Genomic DNA, 24,755 nt, shown 5'->3' with positions numbered 1-24,755 from the left:
GCATTTTTAGGGCTCATATTTCTAATTTCTAATATCTATTTTATTTGCATTGTTTTGCTCAAAAAAAAAAGTTTAGCCTAAATACAATAAAATTTCATACTTTCAAACCAAAAATTAAGAAAAAAATTTGAATTTTTGAGCTAAACTTAAAAAGGCAACCTATAAAAAAAATCAATTAAGGCCCAATTAGTCAAAAATGGATTGAAAATGACCAAAATTGAACGAGCGGATCAAATTAGATCGAATGAGACCGAAGTAGACCTAATTGGATAGGGAGAAAAAATTATCTTCAACATTTAAATAAATAAAAAAGAATTATACATTATATTATAATTACAAAATAATTATTTATTTTCATGCATCACATAGATCTACATAATAATAAAAAAACAAATAAATAAATAAAAGAACAATGGAAATTTGATATTTACAATTTTGTGCGGATGGAATATCTTTTCTCCTTTTTTTTTTTCCTCTATTTTTTTTCCCCTTTTTCTGAGTGGGTGGATGGGAACTCAAGCTCATTCAAACTTCTCTCTTTTTACAGATTTTATTTTTAATTTTTTGTTAAGAATCTTATGCAGATATTTCCTGCCCAAGCAAAGCATATCCTACATATACTTGGCCCCTGTCAAAGAGACCAACATGATGTTGGCAACATCTATCTGTACTAAACTTTTTTGTTTTTGTTTTTTTCTATCTGTACTAAACTAATAGCCTAATAGGACTATAGGAGCACTAGAGCGATTGGTCACCGACTCTCACTAGATCACACATCTTTAGAATTAAAGAATGATTCCCCCCACCTGTCCCACACGCTCCCACTTTAATAAATCAAATAGGTTTCAATTGGAGATGGTCAAGCATGACCTTGGCCGACATGTAAGTTTACGTGTCCAATTTATCTAAAAGTCTCTCTTGGACCAAAAATCTGTAGCTCATACATTAGCAACTAAAACTAAAGTATACAATGTTGGCACCAAAAATATTGCTCCTTAAAAGTTGTGAGCTACTAAAAGTCAAGACATCAATCCATACCATATGCGGAAAATTCATCTATCATTACAAGATTGCTGCTTAATAATTAACCCATCAGTATCCTCAGTTAAGCAGATTTGTCAGACCCAAAAAAACACTTGCTCTAAGAATTGATATTCCCAATGATTATCCCAGAGCACCTAGAAGTTGTCAAATTCTGAACGAAAGTGTATGCAAATTCAACTTACCAGGACCATCACAGGCTACTATATTTTAAGTTCGATGTTTAGTGTAGTAATAAAATGTTTACTCTGTGGTTAAGTTTAGCAGGAAAAAGAGAGTCACGAGTAAAGAAATGAAGATCAGGAAACAACATTTTTCACTTTCTATTGACATGATTTATTGTGATTAGAACAACATCATTTATACATTTATACATCAATTCATCACTAACGACACTTTTATTTGCCGATCACAACATGTCATGTCAGCTGTGAAAAAAAATTGTGTCCTTAGACTTATGGAGAAACAAGATATGCCTAACAAAAGTTCTCTTTGATAATCTCTTAAGTCTGAACATAAAAACATACTGTGATTTCCTCAGTTTGTTTCACTACTTTCATAAAGCTAAGATTCAAGGCTACAGAGTATAGCTAGAGTTTAAGGAGTTGGGGGGAGGGAAGTCCTTGAAATGAACTAAAGTCAAATTAGTAAAACACAAAATTCCCCCCAAAAAGCCATGAAGATGGATTTACATAGCCCCAAGTTCTAGGATCATTCTAGGATCACGCAGGTGAGAACTTGTGAGTACGCAACTAGAGGACAAGAATCAGCCACTTTTATGAGCAGGATATCTTAGCAGAATGCAATCAAGCCCGTAGAAGCATGTACTCTATCCCAAGTGTCACAGACCTGCATTGTTCATAACTTAAAAAAGTATTTGCCAGCAAGCAAAACCTGCAATACTAATGCAACTTGTTAAATAACATAATCTACTTAATGAAAGAAAATAAATCGGCCCGAACTAGGTGGAAAGTTCAAAAATTAATCAGCATACTAGGAGTACTAAGATTCAATTTGGGTGAAAGCAGAGAATCAAGAATAAAAAGAAAATGAATACTGAAATCAATTGAATTCTATTTATAAATAATTTTTCAATGATGGTTGATATGTTCAACTAAAGCTAACTCGGATCCACAAGGGCAGAGCAAGTGCAGAAGCAATTGAAGCCCTATGGATCCCTATTTTTAGATATATCATCTTTGGGCTGGTCATCTTGACTCTCAGGCTCATCAAAAGAGGATTCATCAGCAGTCCACTTATCAATGCCTAAACCTCCTGCCACTTGCAAGGAACCCAAATCCCAGATGTCTGATAATCCACCAGTCACTTCCAACTCTGGAACTTCATAGTTGATTGGAGTACCCCATAACTCACTACTAGAGCTAGGCATGACAGTACTGGCATCAAAACCCATGCTCCATATTTCCTCTTGTTTAATGGGGCTTTCAATCCCAGGAGATAACTGAGAAAAAGCCTTCTCCTCAATTATTTCTTCAGGATAAGAGACCAAATACTCAGTATTAATCTCTTCTGGCGGGTTTATGACATTCTTTCCTTTCGGATCTTCAGTCCTGAACCTCGATGACCCTTCTCCCACCTGCCCAGGAGTTTTGGCAAATCCCTGCAATACTGCAAATTCATCTGACATGGCTAATTCAACTGATTCAACATTCTCAAATTGAAGTGGTATGCTTTCAGCACCTAAGCCCATTGCTTCTAGTGTAGTATCCATAACTGGTGAGAGGTAATCCTGAGAATGTTCAACGGGTGGATTTAAATCTAGGCCTAAAGAAGGTACAAAGGGGAGTCCCCAATCTGGTTGGTAATTCACAATCTGCCCATCCATGGAAGAATCTGACTTACCAATTTCATGTTGATGCTGCTTCACAAACTTCCTCCTCACTCGTGGAGAATCAATTTCTCTTTGTTCCTTCTTTTGCTTAAGCAGGTCTAAGAATGCTGGGTTCTGCAGCATCTTTGCCAAGAAAGAAACCATCTGCTTCTGTCTCTGCTCTGCAGACTGGAGCCTCTCATTCACTGCTTCCATATGGTACATTGTTCCTCGGTGCTGCTGCTGCAATTCAACAACCTCCTGCATCATTGTACTCCTTTCCTTCTTCAATCTCTCTATCTCACTGTCCAAACCAGACCTCCCTGCTTCAGTAGAAGGCCCAGTATAGATCCCAATCTGTTGGGATTGATGTGATTTGCGCCTCTGAATGTTCTTCAAGAGATGTCTCTTCCCTCGCCGGAAAGCTTCATTGGCAAATTCCCACCTATCAGTATCAATCTTGCGGAACCCCTGAATAACCAAAGTGATTCAAAATGAATGAGAATGAACTAAAACTCAAGAAAGCAAAATATAAATATGATGATTGGCATCATAAATAGTTCATCAATAATACAATTTGAAGCCGTCAATTTTCACGTCTAGAAGAAGCTGGATCGCACTATACAATCTGTAAAATCATAAAACTTCCTTAAACATAAAAGGAGGTGTCAGATGATAACATGTAGAGTCTTGACTAAATAGCACAAATACAGATTTTTTTTTTAAATTTTAATGAACTTAAAAATTCTACCTGCAGACGATGAACTCCCTACTCCGGTACACACTCAAGAGGGGAAGATGTTCCTTTCTTCGGCGATGTGAAGATTAAAACATGCATCCCTTAGCCCTAATTATAAGCCGATGAAGGAATATCCTTGTATCACTTATAAAACATTCAGCATACGTTTCATGAATAGAAAAGTCATGCCTAACATGAACATGATCCTGAGAAAGTAGACCTCAAGATAAATTTTACAAATAATTCCAGAACCCGACTACCAATTACCTCTCCCAGACTTAGAAGTGAGAGTTTTATACACTGAGCACGACATTTTTTTTTAATTCCAATTCACAAACCCAAATCAGTATAAGAATCAAAATCAAAAACACACACGCATACACAAGAAAAAAAACATGTAAATGCAAGATACTATACACATAAAAGAAACTACTCCAACCCAAAATCCGGAACAACATAAATTGAGAATTTATAATATTCATCAGCAAACCCTTTAAAAGTTCAAAAAGCCCACATATACAAAGATTATATACAAATTTGGCCTCTCAGTTACAATTAAAAGAATTAAAGAACAATTAGTCAATTACAGACTTAACATCAGTGATCAATCTAAAACCAAGAAATACACAAAAACCAAAAAGAGTGAGAGAGATAAAGCAAAACATTTACATACAGATGACACCAGCCATTACAGGTGGTGTGTGACTGCAAAAAAATACCCACATAAGTATTAAGCTGGCGAACAAAACTGGAGAAATTGTTGTGCTTGAAATTCCTAGGCAACACGACCCTCGAAAGCTCCACCGGGTCCCACACCACGAAGCTCTCTCCACTCGAACTCCACGATATAATCGGGTCGAGCACCGGGTCATCCACGAGCTCGAAAGTCTTGGTCAGAAATGGCGGTATTGGAATCTCCTGTAACCACCCAATCGGTTGAGGAACACTGATATTATTCTCAGCCTCTCCTCCGCTACTCGACTGTACAGTAGTTCTTGGCGCTTTACCAGCCATGAATTCGAACCCCATTAGAGAATCGTCAATGTTGGAAACACTAGCTGTGGAAAAAGAAGACGACGACGTTTCGGGTTGTATTGAACTAGTCGTAGTTTTGGGTGGTTCATCTTTAGGCTCCATAATCATATAAGGTTTTTGTTTTGGCTTTTGGCTTTTGGCTTTTGGCTTTGGTTTTGGTTTTGGTCGAATTGATATGAGAGAAATGAAATGAGAGCGTTGAAGAGTCGAGTTTATGTGTATATATATATATATATATATATATATATATATATATATATAGGGGATTGATTTACCGACAACCTGGGTTTAGTTAATAAAAATCTAGAAGAATCGAAAGAGATATTAAGTCGGTGGAGGTTCACCTTTGCTCGTTTGTCGTCTGATGATCCGATGGCTACTGTTGCTGTTGCTGTTGTTGTGTTGTAGATTTTGCCGAGACATTTTTACTTTAGGTATATATATATTTAAGGTTTTGAGATTTTGAGAGAGATGAGATGAGAGTATCGCCGACCTCGGGGTTGGGGAGGATTTGCAATTGCAGGTTCCTGGGCAGTTACGCTTGTTGAAATGAATTCGTGTGGTTTTGGAGACAGTTGGGGACCACTACTGGGCTAGATATTTTTGTCACTTTGGATTTACTGTTCTGGTCGTAATACTTAGGGATGAAGCTACTTCTCTAGCCAATGGGAGAGATTAGGGGAGGTAGTTTCCAGATTTGGGACTCTCTCTGTTGCCACGTCAGTATTACATCAATGGGAGAGGATAATTAAAAAATTTGGAATAGTATTAATCAAATAGTAGTACCCAAAAAAAAAAAATATTACACGTTTTTTTAATAAAAATTTTATGTTTTTTATTAGATTTTTTTTGGGGGGGGGGGGGGGGGCTAAGGGAAAAAGGTTGGGAATGAGAGTAACGTTACTGTATTAGCCATGATTTTAAAACCAGAAGTAAAATCGGGTTTGACTTCAATTTTCGATTTTTGACCGGTTTTTGGCTTTTTATTGTACCGAATTGGCCTCCAGTTTCCCGTTCAACTGGTTGAATCGGCTGGTCCAGTCCGATTTTTAAAACATAGATATTAACATCTTACTTGTTGGGCTAAGCGTGCATACAAGAGAATCGATGAATCATAATTGTTATCCCAACCCCACAAAAATGCTAGTAAACATCGGGTGTATGCATGAGGTTTTTTCAAGCTCCACCCCCTCTTACTAGTTGGGAGTAAGCTTGATGACCACTAGACCGCTACTGTTTTTTTTTTTTTTTTTTCCTTATGATCCTATAATGAACACAACATGTATTATACATGAATCATGAGTCATGACAAATTATAATGGATTAAAGTCCAACGGTAAATTTTTTTTTATTCTTATTAGAACACACACAAAAATAGTAATAATAGTGTTTTAAATCAGGTTTATAATACATTATATAACCAAAGTACAACTACAAAAGGGCATAACCTTTGTAGTTATAGACTGAGATTATAAACACAGCACTAAATTGTTGTGCACTACATAGTAATAGCAAAGGAAAGTAAGTTTTTTTTGTCCTTGTCCGGTCTTGGTTTTGTTTTTCGTTCAAAGTGGATTAGGTAAAGTTGGGTGGATGGTGCAATTAACTAACGGCTACTGCTACTACTAGGATATTGCATTGAGTACAATTCACTTACTTTCCCTTACAAATTTTTTTTACTTTTTACTTCTCTAAACTTTTTTTAATCAATGGTTAAGATTGCAGCTATTAATCTCAACAATTCATAGTAACTGCACTTAATCTCAATTCGATTTTTTGATTAAGGTCAGGTGGGGACCGTTTGACTTGTAGACACTAAGACAAGTACTCAATATGTCTTCTTGTGATTGATAAATATTTGGTTACCTTTTTTTAATTAATGGTTGACATTAAAAGTTACTTTTTGAAACTATCAATCTTAACCATTTATAGTAACTGTACTTGATCTCAATCTAGTTTTTCGATTAAGGTCGGGCGGGGGACCATTCGACATGTAGGCACTGAGACAAGTATTGCAATATGTCTCCTCGTGATTGATAAATATTTGGTCACCTTTTCAGCCCTTAAATTCTCTATTAAGCCACCTTTCAAAAGAACTAATTTGTCTTGTTCTGCCAAATCCAACGCTCGTCGTTCTTCGTCTTTTTCACTGTCTGTTTCTTAGTAGTTAGTAGTTGCTTGCACTAGACTGTCACAGAAGCTTTGCCCTGCTATGGAAGACATTGTCGAAAATTTTCAAATCTTCGAAAATTTCATTGTTTACTTTGGATATTTCGTTCAATTCAATTCATATTATCATGTCTAATTGGCTATTTACAAAAATAATGTCACTATTTAACACCTACCTTTGCTAAAAAGAGAATCTGCATTTCAGATTTCTCTTTTATCCCTCAGGTAGTTGCAATTTTTGGCTTCATGTGATTCACAATTCAACATGTCTAACTTTTTTATTGGTAATAAGTAATAACTGAGTATTGAACTCATAATCTCATCCCCTATCTTGCTAATTTATATGCTAGTTCATTTTTAATTTTTAAGAAGATATAGGCTAATTCAGCATGCCTAACTAATTTGATTACCCTAACTGACTTGGTTTTAGTATTACAAGTGAAATTAGCATAATACAGTGTCTGGCACTATCAAGTTAAAAATAATTAGAAATGATTTAAGCAACCAGCCTCCTTTACCCAAAGCTAGAAAGTTTATGAAATTATAATATCTTTTGCATATTGCTGGAAAATTTATATGAAATAATGAAAATAATCAAATGTCAAAAGATTTCTTCAACATTTTTGGTTTCCCATGAGGCGTAACCCCCTTACGAGGAAGGGTTAAAATTTGCACCAGGCCTGCGAGCCCAAGAGGCCAAGACTACCTTTCCTCAAGGCTCAAGCAATGAAAAAATGTTTGTTTCTCATGGAAAATTGTTTTCAGGAAATATTTTCTAGCTTGTAATCCCCATTTAAAAAAGAAATTAAACACTTGTATTCACAATGCAAATATATAGCAAACAGTTTCTATGACAAGCCTAGGCTAATGTTCTGATATATAATATCCGGCAAAAAGTGAAATTATTAAAAACTGAGAGTAATACTTCCCCATCTCACATAACAACAGATTTTATAAGTAAAAGTTATGATGGACAATTGTTTCAAGCATTGGATTGGACAAAAAACCGAAGAGGAGAGTGATTTACTATTTTTTGGTTCCACTCCTAATGTTATAAATCATTTAGTAAAATTAGTTAATTTTATAAATAATTATAATAAACTTATAAGTTTTTCTATTTTATTTTGGCAAAATATTGTTCGAAAATACTTTTGCTTCCGAACTTATGAGGGAGATTTATAAAGGCTTAATTTTGTTAATTATACATTTTATATTTGAGATTTTACTCCATAAAGAATGAAATTAAGGACGGTGACTAATTTATAAGTATAGTAATTCCTTATATATGTTCTTTACATTATTTTTGAGTTGTTTTGTGAGAAAGATTTCTTGAAAGTCCCACATTATAATAATGAAAAAGAATGACATTTCTTCATCTATAAATACCATATTCCACCAAGAATTTTAGTTTTAATTTTAATTTTAATTATGAACAATACAGCTGGCTTTATTGTAGGCAAAACATTCATTAGTCTAATGTTGAACTAGCTTTTGTATGGGCATAACACTCAATAGTTCAATGTTTGGTTATAGTTTACGTTGGCTTAACTTTTAAGCTTCTTTTTTAACAAGTAAAATATTTTTATTAGTCAAAACAGTTAAAAGCTTGTTTTGATCCCTTATGACATTTTTTTTTTTTTTCTGGTCTTTAATGCAAGGCCGAACCAGTCAAGTCAGCTCACCATTGAACCGATCGAACTAACTGGTATGATCCCATTTCTAAAACCTCACTATTCATGTGAGATGAGAAACAATCACTCCCAGAGTATTGCATAACTCTTAATGACAAAGACTTTGTGATAATTTTACTGTTTGTACTTTAATAGGTGGAGAGGAAAAACACGGACCTGCTAACTAATTGACTACATTTCACAATTGGTAAGTATATATACATGTGAAGACTGCTCATCTGGTGTACAATGCCGGCAAAGCTGCTTCCCAATTCCCATTAACTGATTCTAACTCTTTACACACAAAATTATGAAAAGAATTGTACAATTTTCCTTTTATGGCAATAGAATGAACTAACAAACAATATTCTAGAAGGCAGTCTTGCTTTGCGTAAAAAATAGGGTTCTGAATACCAATTAGAAGAGACATGTACAACAGTGGTTCTGCAAACAATCACACAAATACAATCATTAGAAATATGAAGAATGCAACTTAAGCAGAGACAAGAAAAATTGACCAATCAGGGTAGAAATTGCTTGAGATTGTGTTCATCCTAATTCCATTACACCAAAAAGGAATCTGGAAAAGGTATAAGAAGATTGTGTCCCAAACCTTTTCCTTTTTTGGGTGGTGCTGGGAACCCCCCTCCAAAAAAAGAGAACTAAAATGAAAACTACATATATTGTTGTGTGTGGGATGTTCGTGCACTCATGATTGTTCCCAGCACCACCCAAAAAAGGAAAAGGGTTGGGACACCTCAAGACTTCCTACATTGATATCATATACTGACAAGAAATAAGCATAAGATTAATCCCCTACCATAAACAGCTCACACATGAGACAATATCGTATCTCAATTTCACTGAACATCACAGCCACCACCAGGTAGCTGCTATATATACAACATACAATTACCCATACGCACGGGCCATTCCCAATAGATGTGCCATGCACATCACTAGAGGAAGCCTGAAGTTCAGGCTGCTCCTCATAAGCATACCTTTCTGCTTCATTAACTGCCAAGACCTTTACAGGTAAAAGGAAATGCAGACCTGGAATCTCAAAGCAAGTTGAAATTTTGAAGCTGCCTAAGATTTAGGCTTTCCTCGTTTTTTCCCCCCAACAAAACTGGTGACATTCTCCGCTACAAGGAGCTCTATGATTTGTGCACCACTAAATATTGGTAACCAGAAGCTGAAGTTTTAGGCGCACCTGAGGCAATCTGAACAGCTTGTGTTTCATGTCAGATATCATCAAATCTCATAAGAATGCTGTATTATGTGCATGAATAAGACAGTCTTCCAACCCTTTAGGTAAGTAAAGTCATGTCTGAACGACCTGGTTGAGGTGTGGGAGGTTTAATCAATGGCCTCAAAGATTCCATTATACTTGCAAAAGAAGGACGTTTCCAGGGCTCACTGCAAAACCATTTATTAATGAAAAAAGGTTGCCAAGGAAACTTGTGGACTAAGAATAAATAAATTAGAACGTTAAACTCACTTGGCCCAGCAAGACTCAATCATTGAAGCGATGTGGGGATTCAAATCGCGTGGAATCTCAAGCCTTTTTCCCTTAAAGCCAACAGCTGCCACAACCTAAAAGACAGTACACATCAAACTGTCTGACCAAACCAATGAGCTAAGGCAAACATATTTGCCTGTATGTGCACACTACAGACATTAAAGAGTAAGAGAAAAGGGATGAGGTAACACAAGTTATCTACATGATCAGTAGACCCAATATGCTTTTATTCCATAACATAGTTATCCTTTGTAAAAAAGTTAGAAATGCACCAAGATAAAAACTTAATCCAGGGCTGCTGCATCATAGCCAACCTACTTTAATATCTGGTTTAGGAAAGATTTAATCAGCTTTATAGACAACGTTTATATAGAGCTTAACATGTGTGCATAGAACTGTAAATGAACCGAGCAGTTATTAAACAACTCGAGCTTGGCTTGGAAAAAAGCTTGTTTACGTTTGTTTATTCAACAAATGAGCCAAGCTAAAGCCTAAGTTTAGACTCGACTATTAAACAAGCTAAGCTCAAACATAATAATGTGCTCATGAACAACTCGTGAGTTTGAAGCTCGATTAATGTAATATAACATGTTTATATGTATAAATGTTAAATATATACTCATATAGACTTAAGATTAGATTATGTAAGCTTGTAAATATGTTCATAAGATATCAAATAATTACTTTTAATTTATTGACAATATAAGTAGTCCATTTTGTAATAAAATTATATACAATTTTTAACAATACAAGGTTGATGAATCTGATTTTTATAAGTTCATAAACAAAATTATTCTATTTGATTAACTCAACTAATAGAATTTCAATTATAATTTAGTTATTAATTATTAGTATAGATTTGTGAAGGGATAAAAAATTTTATCCGTAGTGTTTACAATATATGGGAAAATAATAAGTTAATCAAGTATCTCGTAAACAAACTTGCAAACTCGAGCTTGCTGAACAAAAAAATGAACCAAGCTTCAACATGCAATCTATTTTAGTAATGCATTCGAGCTCAACTTGTGTGAAAAAAATTTAAATGAACAATCTTGAACTTTTAATACTCAGCTCAACCCAACTCGTTTACCGTGCACAGTTCCAATATGTCTTCATCATGAAGTCTCGCATACTTAAAACAGAAGTTTTTTAAATGAAATAAGTATTGGTCAGATTTTAGTGTCCCCAGAAAATACTTGTATATGTTTTGGACTTGCTGTTTACTAAATGCCTTTACAAATTAAGGTTCTTCTATAACTTGGACCCGCCTAGCACTAAAATCGTGCTCTCTGGCTTTCAAAATTTTTGCAATCATCAGTTACTAAGATGTTGTACAAATCTTAAAACCTAATACTAATATTCCTATACTAATATTATATATTATAATGGGTAAATTACAACTTACACACCTGTGGTTTGACCGAAATTTAAGATGCCTACCTGTAATTTGAAATTTGACATTTTACCTACTTGAGATTAGTTTAGTTGGAATTCCTTAACCCACCTCTGATAAAAAACATGACTGAATATATGATTTTTTTTTACTTTTATGTTTCTCTCCTCCAAAAACATAATAAACATAAAAATACAATATCAAATAAGATAAAATTAATAAAAAAAAATCCAACAGAACACTTGCATTATGGGATTTCAAACCACAGATAGACAACTTAAATTTCGGTCAAACCTCAAGTGGGCAAAGTGTCAAATTTTAAATCCAGGTAGGCAACTTAAATTTCAGCCAGCCAAACCATAGATGAGTAAGTTGCAATTTGCCTTATTATAATTAATAATCAAAATTAGAAATAATAAAAACTGTGTTGTGTAACTTCATTCAAAAAATGATATTGAATCACTTTAAAATTGGAAAATCGTTTCTATTTTTGATTTTGATCTTTTTTTTATTATTGTATCAAATACATTGTGTATTTTTGAACAAAGAGTGACCTTATATTATACTAGAATCTCCCTTTTCTTACTTTAACAATACTTTATTACTTTCCCTTTTCCTATGTGCATTTCAAGTTATAGAAGCAAAATATGAGTACAATCATACTCATACACTCCTACATTCACTTTCCGTGATTTGACTTTATCAAAAACAAACTACGACCTGTGCTGGATTTAAATCTCATTGTATTCTTTAGGCCTCTTTGTGTGCTTTGTACATGAAGTAGTCTCTTTTTTGATAAATTTATCTTTACCATTTTAAAAAAAAAAAACAAAAACAAAAAAACAAACAAACATACCTGTGCTGGATTTAAATTACTCCATGGCTGTTGCAATGTTGCAAGCTCCCACAAGATTATACCAAAGCTGTAAACATCTGATTTCTCATTTGATGGCTCATCACGAAGAACTTCTGGGGCCATCCACTCAGGCTAATGACATAGAAGAGAAATAGTTACATTTCCTGTGTTAAAATAATATGGCTGATGCCTTCTTAACATAATAACCAGCTGAAGTATTGTTGTCAAGTTCAATAGAACATACCGTACCAGCTGCTGACTTTGATGACAGAAATGTGCTTGCCTTTAGTCGGGAAAGACCAAAATCGCAAACCTAAATGAACAGCCATTCAAGCAGTATGAGGAAAAGGTAGAAGCAATCACCAAGTATAAAAACAAGGAGTCCTCTACAAATTACAGCTTCAGCTCTAACGGATAACACCAGAAATAGTCACTATAAACTATACTGAGAATCTGAGCAGATAACAACAATAGGGTACAGAATATACTGTTTCCCATTGAAAGACATAAAGTTGGCCGCTTGTACAGGCTCGTATCAATAAAAATAATAATCCTATGCGAGTCAAAGGAAAATAACGGCAACAAAATTATGGTGCCTGGCTCATTAATCATTAACATGAAAGTTGACAACATACTTTACAAGCTTGAAAACTTTGCACTCCTACCTTCACTGTATATTTTTTGTCAACCAGAAGATTTGGAGATTTTAGATCTCGATGAACAATGGGAGGGTTGCGCTTATGAAGATAATTCATTCCCTTTGCCTGAATGAAACAATGACATATCATTTAGCCCAGAAGAACCAAGACACAGTTGAGAAAATGATGACAAAAACAACAGTGATGATGATCTGAATGAGAAAACAGAAGAATGAACAAATGCAAGCCTTTGAACACATACCACATCATAAGCCATGTTCAAACGACGCCTCTCATCCAACATCTCTCTTGCACCAGCCTTATGCAAAAGTCGATACAAGCTACCTCTGCACTTTAAAGTCAATATTTTAATTCATTGAACAATCTAAACCCCTTAAGTAGATATGAAGGTTTAAAAAAACATTACAAAACCTTGATAAATATTCTGTTACTATGGATAAGTTTGGGGGCTGAGTGACTGCGCCCATAAAGAGAACAATATTCGGATGCCGTAGTCGTTTCATTATGGCAACCTAACAAACAAAAAAGTCCAACCACATCTCAAATCAAGGCTCATAAACATAGAAAATGTGATTAGCTTTCTCAATATTAGAGCAAAATTTGTTCAAGTTCTTAGCCAGTACATACCTCCCTCAAAAATTCTTTATATCTTTCAGCATGAAAGTCTTGTTCCATGAGAATCTTCACAGCAACTTCCTGGAATATAGATTTTAATTTAATACATATAATGCATAAGTGGATAATAACAACAATATATTAAACATTACAAACAACACAAGAAACACAAAAAGATACAAAACAGACCACATCACAAACATTAGCTTAAAATCGAACATCGACAAAAAATATTGGAAGGGAATTTCACATCAAACATTAAACCCCATATATGATAAAAGACACTGGAGATGCAAATACAATGCATTATTCTCTCTCTCTCTCAAAAAAAAAAAAAAAACCAGAATCAAATACAATATCAGGATGTGCCTCTCAGCAGCAGCAGATGCATAGCCAGTATATATTGTAAATTATTATAAACAGCTCAAGAATTTAGAGCTGCAACATTAGGCATGTGCCTTAATGACACAACTACTCATTTGAGAATGTTTTGTGCCTCAATATGCTACATCATGCTACTACGCAGGCATCATAAATGTCCGGTTAGCAGCATCAATTTGACATAGCAGAGACTATTTCCTCGTATATTATTATTACATAATGTAGGTATAAACACTGACAAAATTAATATAACAAATAATCTTAAGGTCCAGTATCATGTTCTTCACCTCAATTACTATTTATAAGTAACACATACTAAAAATTTCACAATTTTGTGGACTTCATTGGATATCTATGCATGTATGTAGAAGCTCTCACCTACATAGGCACGTAATTAGTTCCCTCATCAAAAGTAGTATTTTGATCTTCAACCTTACCTCTAAACCCCAAAAGTCAATCATATATTACACATTTCATTTGCAAATACAGTTTGATGTTCTCAGATATAGATAAGGCTTGATATTTCTGAATAACGGTCATTTGATCTCCAGATTTTAAATAGAAACATTATAATTGAGGGATAAGTTGCTTACCGAACCATGCCAGTCACCACGATGGACAGTTCCAAAAGAACCTGAAAAGGAACCAAGTTGATTCTAAGTATTTCCTTGTGCAAAATTATTGCAAAAAATTGCATTGCACATGAGAGGTATATGGCCTCTCTATTCTGTTCTGTTAGACAATTATCATGTTCACATATATACCTGCTCCAATTCTTTCTTTTAGGACAAGATCACTCCATGGAATGTCGAATTCCTCTACCTCAATAGAAAACTCTTTACTTGGTTTCCCAGAAACCAGCTGAGCTCCCTCACTGAATCTCGAATCCTTAATTGTATCCACCCTCATATGCCCAACAGGTGGGATATGTTTAAGACGGGTTGTATCTTTGACAATGGCTGTTGAGTGTGTAATATTTTGAGAAGGATTACATGATTGGAACATTTCAGAATCTCGATCCTGAGCGCTTGATTGAGAAACTTTTGGATGCAGAGGTAAGTGAGAATTTTCATCATTATCACTTGAAATCAGAGTATTGTTGTTTTTGTCTGTGTACTTCCTCTCATACTGCTGAGGATGCATGAAAAACCCAGGATCTTCATTAACAACACTTCCTGTGATAATTAGTCAATGAATTAGAATTATTATACAGGATCAAAACCATAATACAAGAGCAATCATTTTAAACTTTACTACACTACAGTATAGTTATTACCACAGCTATATGAGAGACCATAACAAAAAGGGGGAAAAAAGGCACAACAAATGTGCTGTAATGTGCTGCTAGATAGCCAATGAACTTAAGCTCAATTGGCACCTCCTCCCCTTGAAAGTGCTAGGTGGAGGATGAGGACGTGGGTTCAAGACCTACTGGGTGCGTATGTAACTTACTGATAAAAAAACAAATGTGCTACTAGATAATGAACAATCTTTTTTCCACTGCAGAAGAAGTTGAATGAGTCTAGAATTATCAAAAGGTGCAAGTGATCCACACCCAAACTTTTTACTTGTCCTTCTATGGTAGAGAGGCTGAGATATAAGCTAACATCTTCGCTCACTTACATTCACTTAGGACTTCAGAAGTTAAATTTTAACAAGGCACAACAAAAATTTTATTAAGTTATTAATATCAATAAATTGTGAATCAAATAATTATCTGCACAGGCATTTGGCCAAAAAAGAAAAAACCTACTTATCCGTAAAGCCAAAAGTACTTATCAATGAAATACAGACTAGTGTTGAACCAAGTATCTTGAGTCACATTACAAGGATACTACCAACTCTTTTCCCCTTGGATTTATTAATATATATTTAATAAACAAATGCATGCTCTCTAATTACCAAAACCTGGAGCTCAAATTTGAGTTCCCTAACAACCATCAAATTGAGTTCACAAGCCATCCAGCATCAGTGTGTCTGCAAGTTATCATCTGGATTAAATATCAGAACATTTATACCCAAAAGCAGATAATTTTCCATCAATTCCTCATCATAAAAATAAATGGCCTTGAGCAACCAAATACCCATCCCATCAAGTATTAATAACTTTTTCATTAGGTATTTCAGATCTTCCTTGACTTGACTTTTTCAGGTGTAGAACGAAAATAAAGTTGGTTTTCACTATAAAAAACACGGGGGAAAAAAAAGTAGAACATATATAGAGGAAACAAAACCTGAAGATAAATAAAACACACATAAATAGGAGCTGCGAGCGTAAGTAAAATGGGACATAACCCTATGTAACTGTTCCTCATATTCCTTTATATGGCATGCCACATATAGCCGGTAAAGAGTCCAACATATTATTGTCTAAGTGAACCGTACATAACTATTGATCACATCCAAGGCCTAGAACCCAACAACAACAAATGATAATCACCTTATACAGTAGATTGTCCCATTAGAGCCTCTAATGCACACAAGTTCTGAAGCACAGTGAAAGGTCGAGAAGAAGAGACAAATAACAGATTTAAGAAAACTGCATAAAAAACTACAATGAAAGCTACCCACAATTGTTCAATTCTTATTGCCAGGTGAGCATATATATGCCCATTAGAGAATTCTTTTGTAAACAGTTAGCTTACTACATAACCCTATCTAGTTGTTCCTCATATTCCTTTTATATGGCATGCCACATATAGCCGGCAAAGAGTCCAACATATTATAGTCTAAGTGAACCCTACGTAAATTTTTGTTTTTTTGATAAGTAAATGAACCCTACGTAATTATTGATCACATATCCAAGGCCTAGAACCCAACAACAATGAATGAGAATCACCTTATACAGTACATTGTCCCATTAGAGCCTCTAATGCACACATGTTCTGAAGCATGGTGAAAGGTCGAGAAGAACAGACAAATAACAGATTTAAGAATACTGCATAAAAAACTACAATGAAAGCTACCCACAATTGTTCAATTCTTACTGCCAGGCGAGCAAATATATGATCATTAGAGAATTCTTTTGTAAACAGCTGGCTTACTACAGATTGATCAAAAGGCAAATTACAATATAGAAAATATGAACAGCCACAACACTAAGGATTAGCAGATCATTATAGGGAAAAAGATAAAATTAAAATTCAAGGACAACTTGCTACAATATGAACATAAAGCTTACATTGTTACTTTGAGAACACTAACCTGTGGAAGCATCATCAAATACGAGATTAAGTGATTGGCAGTCCAAGAAATACTGTTTGGCCAGTGCCCTAAAATCAATGGTGGGTTCAACTGGTTTAAAACGTGGAAAGCGCAATGGTGAAGATATTGAGATGGAAGAAGGACCATTGAGCAAGGAATCAGGCTCACATAAGTAACCTGGCTTCCCAATCAAATCAACCAAATATTCCCTGAAATATACAAGAAATACCTCATGAAGTCTCTAACAATAGGATAATACTGAACTATAAAATGGAGACTGCACAAAAATATAATATGCGTGCAGGGACAATGTGTAATTAGTAAAGGACCTTAGGTAAGTTCCTTATGTGTTGTACCTTAAGTTCCCCAATGAAGTTCAACTATGTGGCTGCATTGTCCAATAAGCGACATGATTGAATTTAATTGTTGTTAAGGGAAGGTAACACTGTTTGTACTTCATTGGCCAATGCAGTCATATGACTGAATTTAATTGGTGAACCTAAGGTATAACGCCTAAGTAATTGTACATAAGTTTTGTCCTTAGTTATATATATATATATATATATATATATATATGGATTTTAATAAGTAAATTTACATATGCTATTAATATCATAAATCATAAATAAACCCGGGCAGGTGCATATTTTTTCCTTTTCCCTTTTGTTTGGGGGCAAGATTGAAACAAACTGAAGCAGGACACCCAATGCATGAATAGTTTCCCCACAATAGCTCCTCTAGACAATTTCAAAATATTAGATGACAAAAATTTTCAGCAGAAATTCCAACCTCATAATTCATGACCAAAAAGGAAAGTAATACTAAATTCAAAACCATTACAAATTATTCTATAAGACCATAACCCAACTTGATCAGATTAATCTTACGCTCATGTTAATTGTGAAATACAAACATGTGCCCACAGGAACAGACTCACTGTCACAGAAGGAATAAATTCTGCAACACTACAAAAATAGATAACTTACAGTCACAAGAGAAGTTGCATAACATATGACTTAAACCCAAGGAACACAGTTATAAATTGCATTACTAAGTCAATAATAGATACAACGAATACCAATAAATCATACCTATCAAGCCCAAACCGGACAAGACAAGAGGAAGCATCATCTCTTGTGCAGTATTTACAGCCTTTGGCTATTCGACACGGTAGGTCAATTGTGTCAGCTAGCACCTGCAAAGATCATATTTGCACAGAACCCCTCAATTATATTAAAAATAAACAAACACCAAAAGCCACTAAGAGTTGCTAATGCAGTAGCTAAAAGGGTGAATTGACAACTAAATTCCTTGAATACATAGTAAAAAAATAATATATTAACCTTTGTTGCGTCAGTATTGCTATATAAGTTTTGTTTTGAAAAATTGTAATAGACCATCCAAGTGTGGAGTATGTCAGAATGTGCAGTATTAACATTATGTAGTAAGTTGTGTCCTAAAATGTCTGAGACTACATAATAAGTTTTCTAGGAAACTATCTGGAATTTATTATATGTCTTAGACTAGTCAATCTCTGTATCCCTTATAAAGTTTTCTATAAAAGATTGACTAGTCATTCTATTATAGAAAACTTAGATTATTCCTATAATTACTCCATTTTCTGCCGTCTAGGCTTTCTCTATTGTTTTACAACAAAGACATCAACTTTGCTGCCTTATTCGGGCCACATCAGTTGCACACAGTTTCTTTTTCTTTTTTTTTGGTAAGTATCAGTTGCACACAGTTTCACCAAAGGGAAGAACAAATTTTGAACTTTAATCAAGATACATAGCTCTAACAATAAAAACACTTAAAACTTTCTGAGCAAGGCAAAATGAATAAATCATATATAGATTGGGAGCTTACTTTAAACAATATAGCACGATGTCTGCATAGGCCAACAGATAGGCTACCTATTGGAATAACAACAGATCCTAAGCAATCTCTTAGCTCATCACTGCACTCCCTCCAGATGGGAACAAATTCATCTTCTCCAGTGGAAGCTGAACCCCTTGTGATAGCAATAAAAAGTTGGTTACAAATGTATGATGGGAACAAATATGTTCTGGGAATTTGAGGACAAAAGGTGTAGTTCAAACAACTCACCCCATACGGTTGCAGATAAGCTTTGCAAGCTGATCAACAACCTCTTTTGTGGTTATGCAACTACCAGAAATGCCGAGGACCCTATTTTGGAGTTCCTTTAAGCTTGGATCACCACGTCGATCAATCAAAACCACTTCAATAGCAGAATCACTGTTTGGATCAACAGATTTTAGTGATTCAATTGATGGAATACGACCATACTCTTGAAGATCAGTGCAGACAGTCCAGACATATGGATCCATCCCATGAATCAGATAAAACCCATCAGGAACTTTGTCGAAGTATGACAGGCAGCCATTCACCTGATGCAGGTTAGATTAATAAAGCAGGATACTCAGTGTTAGACGCATACATGTCTTATGTCTGCAAAACATAACATGTATCTACAAAATCAATAATTTGATTGTGTATATATCATGGGAAAAAAAATAATACTTAGAGCCTGTCTGGTATTGCATTTACAAAGGGAGAAAGAACTTTACTAGTTCTTAAAGCTCTTTAGCAAAATTTGTCACACCCACACGGTTGGCAATTTTGCTAAAGAGCTTTAAGGACCCCCTGATGGGGAACATAAGGGGAAGCCACTGTAAAGACCTATAAGAGGAGAGGGAAAGCCGGTTCTAGTGCTCAAGCATGAATTTAGGGCGTTTCTTATTTTATTGTTTATTTGCTGCCAGATCAGCTTTAATTAAGGTCTACTAGAATAAGGCAATTTGATAATTTCCAGAAATCTGGAATCAGCTATCCTCGGCTGTACCAAAGGCCCATGAGGCTTATTTTCTGTTTTTAGTCATTTTCCTATTTGGTTTAGAAGTTATTAAGACCTTTTTAGTTTGTTATTAGTAATCATGTTCATTATAGGAATAAATTATTTAGAGTCCTAGTTCGTCTAGGAAAGGATTTAACAATAGCCTATATAAAGACTTTATTGTAGTCAGCAGCTTATTTTAACCTTTGAGGGTGTAATTGCTTAGGAAAGCCTAGGTGCAATTGCAGTGTTTTATTTTTATCAAAAAATCGATTGTTGTGCTAAATTCTAGATCCTACATAACCCCCTCCCCACTTAAAGCTGGAAAACAGGTTTAAGCTAAAGCTGATTTTTTTTTTTTTTTGATAAATAAGAAAGATGTACATTGAAAAAGGCTGCTTTATGCAAAAAGAGCACAAAGCAGACCAGAAAAATTACAATGGAAGAGAAAAAAGAAGAAAATTAATTACAAAGAAGAAGAGAATTAGGGAACAAAGTGAAAGAATTACTAGATGTGAGTTCCCAAGCCCTAGACCAATCAAACAAAGAGCTACTAAAAGAAGCATGCAGCTGGTCTCCCAAACTATCCATATCCTTAAAAGTCCTCCGATTACGCTTCCTCCAAATACACCACATTAAGCATAACGGAATTGAATTCCAAATGCTTGACGAGTGCTTCCCCAGCCAATTTCACCAACCAAAGAGAATATCTGAAACTGTTCGTCATAAGACTCATGGAACCCCAAACGATTTAAAAACAAAGCTCCACAACTGATGAGCCTACTCACAATGAAGTAACAAATGATCACAGTCTCCCCACATCAAAGACACCTAACACAAATCAAAACCCCTACGCCTCAAGTTGTCACCCTTAAAAATCTTATCCAAAGCTGCAGTCCAAACAAAAAGAGAAACACATAGAGGGGCCTCTACTTTCCTAACACTTCAAGGAAAGACGATAGAGAAGGGACCTCTCAACTCAATATAAAACGAACGGATATCAAAATCCCCATTCCTCTTCAACTTCCATCTCATACGATCCTCATCTTCTAAAGAAGGTGTATTGGATTCCAAGATATGTGAAGCAAATCCACCATTAAATCCAACTCCCAGTCATTTAGATCCTGAGTGAAACGTGCATCCCAGCCATTTAGTGTCAAAGTTCTTTCGCAAATTGCTTTAGCTTTTAATAAAAATAATGAATCAACATAAATCGCTATGCTTATTTTACAAAATGATACTCAATGCCCACCTATTATGGGAGAGAGAGAATAATAATAATAATAATAATTAAATGAACATTGGCCACTAATTGAATTGATTGGGTTTAAGTATGAAAAAAGTATGAAAATATAAAGCACTCTTATTATGTCTTCTTTTGTTATATCTTAAATCTTACATCTAAAAGCTCTTTATCAAGTTTGTTACCAAACAAGTATAACAACTTCAAAGCACTTTATCACTATAATTGCCAAATACCTCGAACGCTAAATCTCTTTTTAGTTAAAGAAATTTATCAAAAGCTCCACAACTAAAACTCTACTTCCTACATCAATGCCAAATGGACGCTTAAAATCTTGTTTCAACCCCAAACAGATTTATAAGCCTCATTCAATAGACACAGCCAATATCTATATTATTACATTAACCCAACCCCCAACCTCAATAGTGAAGGGGCACATCTGAACTGTGTCACACTTCAAATTTCCATAACTCTCCCATTTTTCCCTTCCTAACAATTGTCCAGTTTCTATTTTGAGGTTTTATATAAAATATTTAATCAGGATTCGCTATAAAATGTTAACTTCTACATAAGTGAAGTGTTCAATATCTACAGTCAGGAATCCACAAGACAATTCTATCCTTGAAAGCAAATTCGACTAGTTCACTTTAGTAAACCCTCCACCCCAACCCTGCCTCTCTCTTTGTTTAATATAAGTTACAAGCTCCTATTTGCTTTCTCTACAGAATACCTACCAAAACCTGCAATTACTTAACATAAAAATATAGATATACATATCAAAAATGGTAAAGTCTTTCTTGTTTTCCTACTCCTTTAACCACATTGAGTATCAAATTCGGGCCTACAATTCCCAAAAGAAGAAAAATTAAAATTCACTTTCTAAGGCTGTTGATATTGATTTCCCCGTAAAAATTTACAATAAAACCACTCCTGCTCACTTCAAAGATAATCGAAGGACAGGTTAGTTTTCCTAGAGCAGACGCTTATATTTCTATGGTTTATGCTGCTCCATTTTGCACTTGCTCTCTTTCCCAGAAGAAGCTTTAGATTAGATTACCACTGCTTTAATTCAATCTTGAAATCCAATGCTATCCAAGGTTTCCTTTTCCAATCAAAATGTAAATGATCATGATCTCTGCAACTGCATTAACCTAAGTAGTTTTTTCCCATACAGTTCCCTCACACACACACGCACATACTCTCAATATTTCTCGTTGCATGCGACAAAAACGTTTTCAATGAAGTCCTCCCATCTTGCTCTGTTGGTTTGGATTTGCATTTTTTGCTAAAAGTCGAGTACTAAGTTGTAACTAGAAAAGGCGAGGCTTTAAAAAGTTGTACATAAGCAAATGAGCTAAATAAGCTCCGAAACTAAAGCCAACCCAATTACACCATCTTTTATTCCCTTTTTCACACAGCAAAACCTTATGCTAATACCTCATAACAGTTAAAACAAGCATTTATGTTAAACCCATGATTCGAAATTCCCCATATCAATGCGCCCACAAAGTTAAAGAAATCTAACTTGGCTAAACCTTTTGCTAAGCATTCAATTCAGTGACTATAGAAACAACTACGCTTAGTAATCATAAAACAAAAAAACAAACTGAAGCAAATTACCCAGTAACGATGAGAAATGGCCACAGCGGAACCCGACCTTGACACCGATTCGTCAGGCACGGGATCCAAGAAATTAGGGTCATCGGCACAAGTGGCCTCCGACGAGAGCCGCAACGCCAAAGCAAGCTGCAATTGGTAACTCTCCTCCGTCTGCTGGGCCCAGCTCTTGCCAGAGGAGGACCCGCCGCAAGTGTTCCCCACCGCCTTAGCTCTAAACTCGCCGATTCTGAAAACGTCGTCGTGCGTGTACCCTCCCAAACCGTCGATCTCGTTCGCCGCCGACGCGGAAAGCGTCGGCGCGTAGTACTCGCCAGAGAGCGAGCTCTCGCCGAAGCTACTCCCACTCGATTGCCTCTGAAGCCCTATCGACGAGTACAGGTTCCCGATCCGATTCCCTCTGTGATCACCAACCGCGTCCCAATCCAACGGCCTCTCCGCCTTCAACTTGTTGTTGTTCTTCGACTCGCCGGACAAAGAAGACTCGTAAAACGATGTCGGAGCTCCGGCAGCCGACGTGGCGTACTGGTCGTCGGGGACTTGGCTTAGCAACGTGTAGTTCGATCTTCTAGCAGGCATTTCCATCGAGATCTTCACAATCCAAAATCTCCTTCCCCCCTCACAAAACCCTAGAATCCGCCATTGTTGAAGGAGCGAGAAAAATGAAATTGCGAGGTTTTTGAAGTCTCTTTCTCTCTCTAGAATTTTTGGTAGACGAAGTTTCTCTCTCTAGAATTCGATTGTCGGAGCGAGAGAGAGGAAAGCGGTGATGTTTTATTCGGTGGCGTAATCGTAATATTCTTTTTGTTTTTTTCTTTTTCTTTTTTAAATATACAATCAATTTTAAATTTTTTTTATTCCTTTTCGGTACGTATCGGATACCCGATACGCCCGATTTTTCGGTCACGCGGCCGTTGGACTTTCCTGTTTAGGACCTTTAGGTTAGTTAGTTTTTTTTTTTTTTTTTTGGAGAAACAAGGTTGGTTTGTTTTTGAGCATGTGTGTAGCTAGATTTTATTGTAAACAATAGTCTATTTATGTATATAGAAGAAAGATATATACATGTGTGACAATATTCCATATATGGGGACCATATCACTGCAATTTTTTCCTTCTTTTTCTTTTTTTAATTTTGTTTTTTTTGACTCTATTCATTGTACTTGTTGAAGTATATATATTGTACTTTGATTCTCCAAAAAAATAATAATAATAAAATATAAAAATTAAGTATAGTACTACTACCATTTTAGAGAAAATGTTATATATATATTTTTTTTTTTTGAGAATCTAATTACTGTATAAAATTATAATACAAATTTTTGTGTCTACTTTTTGTGCTTCAAAAATACCCCTAAAAAGCCACATGAATTTTTTATTTGGCGAAAACTAGTAAATACAAATAAATAAATAAATAAATTCATAAAATATTTGAAATAGAAGGATTTTTTTTTTTTTTAGAAGATGAAATGGAAGGACTTGGTATTTTATTTTGTAAATCTAAAAAAAAGTAACCCTTTAATATATTTTTTTGTTTATGAAGAAACCCTTTAATATTGTTAATTGTTCTACTTGATAAATAATAATTAATGCCATACAATGGGCTTAAAATAAGCATAATTATTCAACTACTATACCTTTACAAAATTAAAAGGCAATTCATAATATCAAATTTGTTACACCTTAGACAACTTTTTTTATAAAAAAAAAAAAAAAAACTCAAACAAACAAACCAATGTAAGTTTACGCTTTAAAAAAATTGGCCTTCAAAACGTTAATAAAAGAAAAGAAAAACTTCTTAACAATAAAATATCTTCTTTTTTTTCCTCTAAAGTACTGTTCTATCACTTCTATGTACTAAGCTACTTCTAATTTCTTTAATTAATGCATATCCAAAAGCGAGTTTGGCTTCCCCTAGTTTTTTATAGC

The 24,755-nt window shown here is 34.9% G+C and overlaps 2 protein-coding genes across 4 annotated transcripts; both read right to left on the bottom strand.

The window, feature by feature from the left end:
- Window positions 1-1,389: 1,389 nt before the first annotated feature.
- LOC142610847 (heat stress transcription factor A-3) lies at window positions 1,390-5,233 on the bottom strand. 2 transcript variants are annotated; one of them, XM_075782801.1, is made up of 3 exons: window positions 4,897-5,067; window positions 4,335-4,864; window positions 1,390-3,343 (listed from the first exon to the last, which is right to left on the bottom strand). In XM_075782801.1, exons 2-3 carry the CDS (start codon window positions 4,752-4,754, stop codon window positions 2,210-2,212), a joined length of 1,554 nt encoding a protein of 517 aa, XP_075638916.1. In that variant the 5' UTR covers window positions 4,755-4,864; window positions 4,897-5,067; the 3' UTR covers window positions 1,390-2,209. The 2 variants fall into 2 exon arrangements, with proteins under 2 accessions (XP_075638916.1, XP_075638915.1); XM_075782800.1 differs by having other exon boundaries at window positions 4,335-5,233.
- Window positions 5,234-8,659: 3,426 nt separating this feature from the next.
- On the bottom strand, window positions 8,660-23,566 carry LOC142610341 (serine/threonine-protein kinase CTR1). Of its 2 annotated transcripts, none has more exons than XM_075782147.1 (16): window positions 22,833-23,566; window positions 19,222-19,523; window positions 18,982-19,126; window positions 18,207-18,310; window positions 17,116-17,324; window positions 14,676-15,086; window positions 14,505-14,545; window positions 13,543-13,611; window positions 13,327-13,427; window positions 13,157-13,241; window positions 12,922-13,020; window positions 12,501-12,569; window positions 12,257-12,388; window positions 9,987-10,081; window positions 9,539-9,904; window positions 8,660-8,929 (listed from the first exon to the last, which is right to left on the bottom strand). In XM_075782147.1, exons 1-15 carry the CDS (start codon window positions 23,412-23,414, stop codon window positions 9,796-9,798), a joined length of 2,553 nt encoding a protein of 850 aa, XP_075638262.1. In that variant the 5' UTR covers window positions 23,415-23,566; the 3' UTR covers window positions 8,660-8,929; window positions 9,539-9,795. The 2 variants fall into 2 exon arrangements, with proteins under 2 accessions (XP_075638262.1, XP_075638261.1); XM_075782146.1 differs by having other exon boundaries at window positions 9,699-9,904.
- Window positions 23,567-24,755: the final 1,189 nt, after the last annotated feature.

This window comes from Castanea sativa, chromosome 9, assembly GCF_040712315.1.
Source record: "Castanea sativa cultivar Marrone di Chiusa Pesio chromosome 9, ASM4071231v1".
Lineage (NCBI taxonomy): Eukaryota > Viridiplantae > Streptophyta > Magnoliopsida > Fagales > Fagaceae > Castanea > Castanea sativa.
Note: the sequence above shows the minus strand (reverse complement) of the source record. Positions and strands in the feature narration are given on the sequence as shown.

What these genes read in the sequence shown, in the direction of transcription:
- LOC142610847 (XM_075782800.1), bottom strand. Translation starts at nt 4,754, where the DNA reads ATGATTATGGAGCCTAAAGATGAACCACCCAAAACTACGACTAGTTCA. An exon ending in TTCGCCAGCTTAATACTTAT is followed by an intron (nt 3,344 to 4,334) that starts GTGGGTATTTTT and finishes TTGGTTATTCAG; the next exon opens with GGGTTCCGCAAGATTGATAC.
- LOC142610341 (XM_075782147.1), bottom strand. Translation starts at nt 23,414, where the DNA reads ATGGAAATGCCTGCTAGAAGATCGAACTACACGTTGCTAAGCCAAGTC. An exon ending in ATTTGATGATGCTTCCACAG is followed by an intron (nt 15,087 to 17,115) that starts GTTAGTGTTCTC and finishes TAATTATCACAG; the next exon opens with GAAGTGTTGTTAATGAAGAT. An exon ending in GTAACAGAATATTTATCAAG is followed by an intron (nt 13,242 to 13,326) that starts GTTTTGTAATGT and finishes TTTAAAGTGCAG; the next exon opens with AGGTAGCTTGTATCGACTTT.